The 10,154-nt window shown below is 41.1% G+C and overlaps 1 protein-coding gene across 2 annotated transcripts; it reads left to right on the top strand.

Moving 5' to 3' along the window:
- The first annotated feature begins 1,579 nt into the window (after nt 1-1,579).
- Nucleotides 1,580-8,114, top strand: LOC118772506 (cytochrome P450 2J2-like). Of its 2 annotated transcripts, none has more exons than XM_036520889.1 (9): nt 1,580-1,849; nt 3,527-3,689; nt 4,173-4,322; nt 4,756-4,916; nt 5,152-5,328; nt 5,614-5,755; nt 6,088-6,275; nt 6,777-6,918; nt 7,304-8,114. In XM_036520889.1, the coding sequence occupies exons 1-9, from the start codon at nt 1,667-1,669 to the stop codon at nt 7,477-7,479; spliced, it is 1,482 nt and encodes a 493-aa protein (XP_036376782.1). In that variant the 5' UTR covers nt 1,580-1,666; the 3' UTR covers nt 7,480-8,114. The 2 variants fall into 2 exon arrangements, with proteins under 2 accessions (XP_036376782.1, XP_036376783.1); XM_036520890.1 differs by having other exon boundaries at nt 1,814-1,886.
- Nucleotides 8,115-10,154: the final 2,040 nt, after the last annotated feature.

The raw sequence follows: 10,154 nt of genomic DNA, 5'->3' as shown, positions 1-10,154 counted from the left end.
AAATGTCAGTGCTGATCTAAGGATGAACATGAACAAGGGAATCTGTGCAGTACTCTTTCATAGCGGTACTTACATGCCTCTATCCAAAGTTAAAAGAAATTTGTCCTCTGTATGCTCAAATTTCTTCCCAAACATTGCTGAGGAGATTATTTTAGTGAACTGTTGACCAGGAAGTGGGCGTCAAAAGGTTCCCCTGAGGAAACATGTGGAAAACCTCTCTCTATTACAGTTTTTTTTTGGTACACCAACAGAAAAAGTGATTTCTTAATATTCTGTTGAACACTGTACATTACGAGGACAACAGTCTTCCAGCAACTCTCCATTATGAGCCTTCACCCTTTTCCAGCACGGCCCACTGAAGAAATCTGAAGGATTTCCAGGAACATAGACTCCTGTTCTCTCCTCTTGCCTACTGCAAAGTTTACTGTCAATTGATTACGGTGTGTTCTTGTACCAAAATGACACAAGATCAAGTTAAGCTACTCAGCTACATCTTCGTAGTCAAATGTGCAGTCAAATATCAAACAGGACCCTTTCCCTCACTAAATGAAGTTTTACCCACTTGCCGAAAAGTGTAAACACTAAATACTACTATACAGTAAAGCACAGCATGAGTCTATGTTCACCGTGGCCTTTGTTGATTTGCCTGTTCACTGCAAAGTGTCAGAGTGCAGGCACAGACTTGCACGCAGACCAAGCGAACTCAGGGTCCGAACGGTTTATTGAGATCGTAGGGCAAGTTCATAGTGGGAGAACAGGCAGGGTCAAAAACCAGGAAGGCAGTCCGAGGCAGAATCAACAAAGAGTAGAAATCTAAAAAGCACAGGCTGGGTCAAACCGGGCAGGCAGGCAGATCAGGCAACCAAGGCAGGACGGCAGGCAGGGACATGGTCAGAAGTCGAGCAGAAGTCAGGAGTGGGATGTGGGACAAGTGGGACAAACAACAATAAATAATAAGGCAGGTACGAAACCAAGACAGACAAAACCAAGACGAACTGGCAACAACACAGAGACAAGCAGGGAATATTAAAGGGTGGGGCTGATGAGGAAATAGTATGCAGGTGGGCAGGCAGGCAGGAGGAGGCGATCAGGTGATCAGGTGGGCAGGGACAGGGCGGAGAGCGGGGCAAGGTGGAAACACTAAACAAAAGCACATGGACCACATAGACAGACAGTGAGAACACCAAAACAACAGCTAGGGGGCCGGAGTACTGACACAAAGTCAGACCAGTCTGCAGAAGAGCTTGCTTGATCAATCAGGCCCTCCTGACCAAACCATAAATGTCCACGACAGTCTTTATTCCACTTAATTCCAAGCTGTATTAAATAAACCAAGCTTACACTTGCAGAACCATTACGGTGTAGCACGTGTGTATAATTCTTCCATGTTCAACAATTTCAGTAAATTAGCATTGAAGTTATTATATTATTATTATACCACAAAGCAGTAAACTTAATTAGCTGCTTATGCTACAGTGTTATGTGTTGTGTACCAGACGTTTCCAAGCCCCCCCCCCCCCCGGGTTGAATAAATGCCCCTCCCACGGCCCATTGAGTCTCACAACATTTACCCCTCCCCTGCTTCCAAGAACAAACTATTCTCCCAGGACAGGTTTCAGATCTGCTCACTTCTCTGCTGCTCTCTCAGCACTGAAAACCTTCTGCTATGATTCTACATACATTGCTGGAGTGGCTGGACATTAAGGGCTTCCTGCTCTTTCTTTTTTTGTTCCTGCTTCTGGCTGATATTCTGAAGAATAAAAATCCACCTAATTTCCCACCGGGACCCTGGCCATTGCCTTTCCTGGGAAATGTCTTCACTGGCGGTGATTACCTGACAATGGACAAGGTACAACATTTTCGACCTGTTTATCGTGTACAAATAGGTAGGAAAATGTTTGCATTTTGTTTTTTAATTTTATTTTTAATTAAGTAGCACCCAGACTCCAAGTTCATACATTAATTCAGTGAGGAGTGAAATACTGGCAAGGCAATTGTGGTTAAAACATAGTTAGATAGCGAGATTCAACATGATTAATCCGATTAAAAAGAGAAAAGCTTTAAATTGTCGCCAGAAACGTCAAGTAGCGACTTTACAAAATGCCTGACATCTACATTTATATGGCTAAAACTGGCTGTATTTAATAGTGACTTATAATCTCACGATTTTTACTGAGAAACACAACTACTTTCTGAAATGTGCCAGTTATCTTCAAATCAACAATTAACGCTATTCCCTTGTAACGTTACCTTTTCTGTAGGCGAGTGAGTTGATGGATTTCAGACAGTCCAATCTGTCATATTAATTTGAAATTAGATCGTTTAAAACCCCTCTGATGTGGCCAGGACAGGTAAACCTACCAAACGGACAACTGATTGAAAATACCTAGTACCGTTTAGGGGTTAAAATTTACCAAAAAAAAAAAATCGTTACTGCGAGGCGCTCCGTGATTATGTACAGTAGCTAGAGCCGTTGAGAGAGCTTCGTATTGTATGTACCCACTGCACCACCATCGTGGCAATAATCGCAAGAACGTGAGCCGTTTAGTGTGTTCAGTGTATTATCGTTTAGTCAAAGTACAGTTTTTCATAACTCGATTAATTTAATTTAATTTAATTAAGTAACTCCTTCTCAGGAGTTGAGTCTATACCACTATAATGTTCTCGTCAAAAGCAAGGTTTCGTTCCTCTGGCACGTCATTTGTTTTTAGTCCAGCGAATGAACAAGAGCTGTCTGTTATTTTCTATAAATTGAAATGAATACGTGCCGGTCATGACAAGCTAAATATAAACTTCCCTACAATCCCTCACTTCTGTACTTAATAGCCATTTACTAGCCATTACTAAATATTTTAAATTGCTCGGTGAGAAAGTGGGTAAAAGTTTTAAAAGTTAATGACCCATCTTTATTTTCAAATTATAGATAAATTTCTACCCTCTCATGTGTGTCCAGTGTGCTTGAAAAGGTTGTATTCGATAGACTGCTTGCTTTCTTTCAGGACAACCAACTTTCATGCAAGTATCAGTAGGCCTACAGATTTATAGAAAGTCTTTCTACCACAGTGGACATTGTTCATTTAATGGATAATATAACCGAAGTACTTGACAACAATTAATTAACTACTGGAGTATTCATTGATTTGTCAAAAGCTTTTGATAGAGTACATCATTCAGTATTGCTAGATAAATAATGTTAATAATAATCGTATACTTTATTGATCCCCATGGGGAAATTCTTCCTCTGTATTTAACCCATCCTACACACAGTGAGCACACACACACCAGGAGTACACACACAGCAGCAGTGAGAACACACACACACACACCAGGAGCTAGGAGTACTGGGCAGCCATAGTGCAGTGCCCGGGGACCAACTTCAGTTCTGACAGGGCACTGACAGGAGTATTAACCCTAACATACACGTCTTTTGATTTTACTTTTGCATTTTGTATTAGTTGCAATGACTGCATGACCACCTCTCCAAACAAGCAACTATTTTTTTTTCTTTTTTATTCAACATGAACAGCTTGCTGAGGAGTATGGCAATATCTTCAGTCTGAGGAGGGGCAGTATGAAGGTGGTGTTTATATCTGGTTACAAAATGGTGAAGGAGGCTTTAATCAAGCAAGGAGAGAACTTGTCAGACCGCCCAGTAATTCCTCTTTTCCATAAAGTGTTTAAAGGACTTGGTAAGTAGTATCAGAAATCACAGCTATTGTCTGTACAGCAATGTCGTAATGGTTAGGAAATTTGATCTGATACCAGTACGTAGCTGGTTGGAATGCAAGCTGGAGCTCTGTTCTTGTTCTTGTTCTTTATGTAAGGTCCTAGACTTCAGTAAATATTCAGCTCTGTTTGATGATATTGAAAATGCTGCACTGTTGTTTGTCTTGGCTAAGGGTGTTTAGCAAATAAATAATCTGAATTTCAGTGCACAAATTATGAATAATACAATAGCCACACAATATTAATTCATTCACAGGTCCCTAGACTGGGAAACTAATTGCATGTTATAACAGACCCCATGTTTACACAACACAGATAGTTTTTTTGGCAAATGGTGTGTGTGTGTGTGTGTGTGTGTGTGTGTGTGTGTGTGTGTGTGTGTGTAGCAAGGATGGGGTATGGGCGGTCCCTTATAAAACTCTTCAGTCTTCCTTCTTCTTTATCAGGTTTGGCTTTAAGCAACGGATACCTGTGGAAAAGCCAGAGAAGGTTTGCAAATGCCCACTTGAAGCACTTTGCCGAGGGCAAGAAAACTCTGGAGTGGAGTATTATGCAGGAGTGCAACTTCCTCTGTCAGGCCTTGGAGGAGGAGCAGGGTAAAAAAGCACAGGAAGTAGAACTGAAAACAAACATGAAACCTCAGATACATATCATTTTGAAGAGTGGAGCACTTTCTAACCTCTCTTATCTTTAAAATATATCAAGAAAATAAAATAGTTGAACTGCTGTTTTTTTCCACTTGAAATTTTAATGTTTTATTATTCACTGGAAACTCCATTTAATTTTTAAAACCAGATGATAAGGTCACCAGGCTACTTGCATGTCTTGCTTCCTTGTTGTGTATTTCAGTATTTTCATCAGAGCAGTTTCACATCAAAGCATTTCAGTTTAACAAGTTTAACAATGCAGTGTGCCCATGCAATAACCAGGTATGTTGGTTGTACAAATTGAAAACCAAAACGTGAGACCAGCCACACTACAAGAATCACTACACGAAACATCTAATCTTTTTGGTGCATTTCACCCCAGGAGGACCCTTCGACCCCCAGTTTACAATAAACAATGCCGTTTCCAATGTCATCTCTTCTGTGGTGTTCGGCCGTCGTTTTGATTACAACGATGAACGTTTCCAGACCCTCCTACGCTTGGATGCCGAAGCCATCCTCTTAGCAGGACATATGACTGCTCAGGTTGTAATTTGTGTGTCATTTGTACTTCACTTACTGCATAAACCTAAAAGACAGATCTTTACATTTTCCAACTCACCAGTTGATATGGGCAAATTGAAAACCTTACTCAATATTACTCTTGTTTGTGTCTGTTTAATGCTTATGTTAGATTCAGGCCAACTGTTTAATAAAGATAATATAATTAAGAAAACAGCTGACAAGATGGATGGTTTCTGTTAATCGTTCTCATTCTCAGCTATATGATGTCATGCCGGGACTTATGAAGTATTTGCCAGGACCTCATCAAACCATACACTCAAACTATGCTAAAATTGTTGCTTTTCTAAAAGAAGAAATAGAAAAGCACAAGGAGAACTGGGATCCATCTGATCCACGTGACTACATTGACACCTATTTGGGAGAGATGGAGAGGGTAAGACGAGACCATCTCACTGTAACATCTGACTTAAGACATTAGACTTAGAACTAATTTAGTCCCAGTATTTTTCATATACACAGTTGATTTTTTTACAGTTGCCATGCAAATGTGCCATACTCATGGAAAAAGGACCGCATACATTCAGACCGTTTATATTTGTGTTGCTCAGACAGACTGGAGCCTTATACTGTATCTCTAATGTTGTAGCAGTAAATATGTGGAAATTTAATAATTGAAACTTCATCTCCACCCCTGTCCCAACATCCCCCAATTTCTTAGAAAAAGGATGACAGTGAGGCTGGATTCTGTACAGAGACCCTGACAGTGTGTGCCCTTGACTTGTTTGAGGCTGGGACAGAGTCAGTTTCAACTACCTTGCGCTGGGGCCTCCTGTTCATGATGAAGCACCCAGAGATACAAAGTATGTGACCAACAGATCTTACAGGTTTGGGTTTAAGTCCGCTGCAGGAATGGGCTGCCATCAGTCCTAAGATGTCTGACTGATAGTGTGAACACAATTACAGGAATTAGCTGGGGTTACAATAGTGGTTTTTGAGTTGGGGGATCATTGATATGTCCATTTAATGATTTCTTGCATCTTCATTGTTTGAGTCTTTCATATGATGTCAGGGTGATGGTCCAGGATGTAACACCATACCAACAAGAACCAGATCTACACAAGATGAACTATTAATGGAACAATGAATGACTGATGTTTCGGTTGTCACAGTTTGTGTCTGGTTGCTCTCACAGAGAAGGTCCAGGCTGAGATAGACAGAGTGATTGGACAGTCACGTCAGCCCACCATGGCTGACAGACCCAACCTGCCCTACACTGATGCTGTGGTCCATGAGATACAGAGGATGGGTAATGTTGTGCCATTGGGCTTTCCAAAAATGGCCAACAAGGATACCACATTAGGGGGATACTTTATACCCAAGGTGAGTGAAAGAAAGGATAACAAATTTATTCTGAAAAATACAAACACATTTCACTCAAATCAGTGGAACACACCTCTAGCTAAATCAACATTTGCACCATCCACTTCTTGTTAGCGGCAAATGGAAAAGTTTTGTACTAGCAATAGCTACAGAATACTTTGAAGATTTTCATAAATATATTCACATAAATTCACAACATAAATATCAATTACAAACATTTTTAATTGGACTTATTGATCTGTAAATTTATAAAAGAAATGCAGATGTTTTTTATTCAGTGTGTGATTAATTATTCTTTAGAAGATTATTTTACATGAATGAAGTGATTAACATACAAAGAAAACATTTACAGTGTATGATTTAGTGTTAAATTTCTCTATGTGTCGTCACAAATTTTGAAATACTTAAATTTGTGTTACCAGTGTCACATTGCCATGCTTATTTGTACATCAACAGCACTTCTTGTGGTGTGAGTGAAGTTATTCTTATTTTCCTCTGCAGGGTGCAATGGTGGTAACAAATCTTTCCTCTGTACTGAATGACAAAAATGAGTGGGAGACACCAGACATCTTCAATCCAGGACATTTTCTGGATTCTGAGGGCCGGTTTCGGAGAAGGGAAGCATTCCTCCCGTTTTCAGCAGGTGACACACTCTGATCCTCTTTCTCTCTCATACCATAGTTATATTTTAGGACTTGTTTTCGGACATAAATTCTACTTTTCTGTCACAAATGTTTTCACAAATGTTTATTTATTATTGTGATTCACCAAAGGGAGGATGAACCACATGTAAACCAGGCAAATACCATTTTTTAAAGAAATTTAAAATGGTATGGTTCCAGGAAGTGGCACAAAGTCATAGAATATAATCATAATCCACTTGATCTGTGATCCTCACACCCTTATGTCACTTTAAATAAGAAGTGTGTTGAATTAAAATCTTTTAATCTAAAATGAGTTCTGAGATCATGATAAAGAAGGACTAGTTTTTTTTTATTATTAATTTCCTCTTGCCATTCTTTGTTCAGGCAAAAGGGCATGTGTAGGGGAGCAGCTGGCTCGGATGGAGCTGTTCCTCTACTTCACCTCTCTTCTCCAAAGGTTCACTCTCTCTCCTCCCCCTGGAGTGGAGCTGGATCTTGAAGGCCAGCTTGGGTTCACCCTTTCCCCAAAGCCCTTCAAGATGTGCTTTTTGGATCGCTGATTCCCTGGGCAGTATCAGACATTGGATACAAGGCTCAGAGGATCAATTTTGGGGTGTAGAAAAAATTCATCTGTGTTCACACAATGTTTTTTTTTCTAATTTAGTCATCCTAGTTGTCAAAAATGTATTTCATGCAATTTTCATGTAATTTTGCCAAATGACAAATTCAGCAACAGCAGAGGTTACAGAGATTCAGGCTGAAGAATAGCAGTGAGCATCCAGCCAGGTGAGGAAAGGATCTGAACCAGAAACCACATCAACTCCAAGGCATTCCACTACCCTATAGGCTGAACAAAATAACACAGTGACACAGTAAAAAGAGCATGAAGCAGTATTTTCAATGTTGCTATTTTTTCCTGTTTCTTCATTTGCTAAGATTTTCATAAAGACACCTCACAACTAATAAAATAATATTCGTCATCATATTAAATATAACACATTACATATGTTGTACCTACTATACAACAATATTTACCTGCCACATTGTAATTGTAACAAGCTATCCCAGATTTGGTTCAAAATTTTAAGAACATAAAATGAATAAAAAGAGTTTGTCTATTTTGTGTATTCATACCTTTACTTGAAGTAATCCACAGCATTAGGGGCATGGATAAATAAAGTTACCCTGCTTGGTTTTATTTTTTACTTATACTTTACTTACTTACTTACTTTTTTACTTAATAAACTGGTCTCAATGAGTCAATAAAAGAAGATCTCCAGTAAAATTGAGCAGGGTTCTTTTTTAAATCAGGTGTCCTCCATAGCATTACCCAACCTCACAATTGTTGTTGTAAATAAATGGTAGAGTGACAAAATGAATCTCATTGTTCTGAAACAAAACATGACATTTAAACATTTGCTCACCACTTAATGAAACATCTTCAAAGTTGTGGTTTGTGAATCATTTTCCACCTGGAACAGAGGTGTCATGGTATTATTTGGGTGGGTGGGTGGGTGGGGGGGGGGGTGAGCTGTAACGCCTCTGTATCATATAATCAAAATGTTCTCATAGAGGCTCTCAAGTAGACATGTCATCAGCCAATGATGACCAGAGGCATACAGCATCAGAACAAATAGGCTTCATCCCACCAAGGATAGAGGTAGGCAGGGTCTGCTCACCTCGCTACTCTTGGACATCAAGTTAACAGGTGCCTGCTGGATGCTTGGATGACGTCAGCTAAGTCACACATCCTCCAGAGGGCATTTGTATCACTGCAGAGCACTGGAGAGCTTGCAGTGTGAAAAACAGCCATGCTGGCATATGAGTGCATTGAAGGCTTGCATTCACTAAGCTCTGCATGCCTGAACAAGTGCAGTGGATGTCGTGGAGAGAGACAATGTCCTCCACTTGCCAATTTAAAAAGAGGGATGCATTTGAGGGCGAAAGCAAAAAAGGATATCTGAAAAAACATTACATAAAATTTTGTTATTTTACCCTGATTGAACTGGTTTAACTGGTTAGGAACATGAGTAGATAAATTGCACAAGAATAAACAATGAGTGGTTCTGTTAGCAACAAATCAGTATGAAATAAAGTCTATTTCTGTCCCCTGGTATGGATGGTGATAAACATCTGAACAGTTAAAATATTTTTCTTATTTGATATATTAAAATTTAATGCGTCATCATACAGTAAATTTAAGAGTAAACAGTGAGTGTCTGGATCTTGAAAGTATCTTATTGCTGCACAGCAAGCCATTAAGGAATTTTTACTGTTTAATTGGGTGATCATTTGGTGATAAGAATAGCCCCTAAATTATACTACAAAGCAGTAAACTTAATTAGCTGCATATGCTACAGTGTAATGTGTTGTGTACCAGACTGTTACGACGGTGACTGGGACACACACGGACCACAGGATATTCCGGTTCCAGGCGTTTGAAATCGACAAGCAATTCATAAGACCAGAGACAGGCAGGGTTCGAAACACAGAAGCAGTCCGGGGGCAAATCCAGGATCGGGAGTCGGGGCAGACAGGGTCAGGAACCAGGCAGGTGAGTAGTAAGTGATCATGTCCAAGCGGCAGGCAGAAACTACGGCGGGGACGAGACAGTAAAAAAAAAACAAAAAAAAACACTGAAACGAACTAGCAACAAGACAGAGACACGCAGGGAAGATACAGGGCTGGGGTGGCGAGAAGATGGGATGCAGGTGAGCAGGCAGGCAGGTGAAGGCAATGAGGAAATCAGGTGGGCGGGGACCAGGCGGGGAGCGGGGCGGGGCTGGAACACAAGGAAAACAAGAGCACATGGACAGGGAAAAACAAAACACTGCAGCTTAAGGGGGCGGAGCCCTGACAGTACCCCCCCCCCCACGGACGCCCCCAGGCGTCACAGCGGGTTCGCCAGGGTGCCGGCGGTGGAAGTCTCGGATCAGGGCAGGATCCAGGATGTCCCTGGCAGGAACCCAGCATCTCTCCTCGGGTAGCCATCCTCCCAGTCCACCAGGTACTGGAGACCACGCCCTTGACGGCGAACCCCCAGCAGACGGCGTACAGTGTAGGCTTGGGCTCCATCGATCAGGCGGGGAGGTGGAGGAGTCCGGGGAGCTGGGCAGAGACGGGCTTGATCCTGGAGACGTGGAAGGTCAGGTGGATGCGTCAAAGAGAGAGCGGGAGCTTCAGCCGGACCGCCGCGGGGCTGATCACCTTTGCGATGGGAAAGGGACCAATGAAT

The sequence above is a fragment of the Megalops cyprinoides genome, chromosome 2 (assembly GCF_013368585.1).
Source record: "Megalops cyprinoides isolate fMegCyp1 chromosome 2, fMegCyp1.pri, whole genome shotgun sequence".
Lineage (NCBI taxonomy): Eukaryota > Metazoa > Chordata > Actinopteri > Elopiformes > Megalopidae > Megalops > Megalops cyprinoides.
Note: the sequence above shows the minus strand (reverse complement) of the source record. Positions and strands in the feature narration are given on the sequence as shown.

Excerpts from the sequence above, each read along its gene's own strand:
- LOC118772506 (XM_036520889.1), top strand. The coding sequence starts at position 1,667 with ATGATTCTACATACATTGCTGGAGTGGCTGGACATTAAGGGCTTCCTG. Across the intron at positions 3,690-4,172 it reads TAAAGTGTTTAAAGGACTTG|GTTTGGCTTTAAGCAACGGA; the intron begins GTAAGTAGTATC and ends CTTCTTTATCAG. Across the intron at positions 4,917-5,151 it reads CAGGACATATGACTGCTCAG|CTATATGATGTCATGCCGGG; the intron begins GTTGTAATTTGT and ends TCTCATTCTCAG.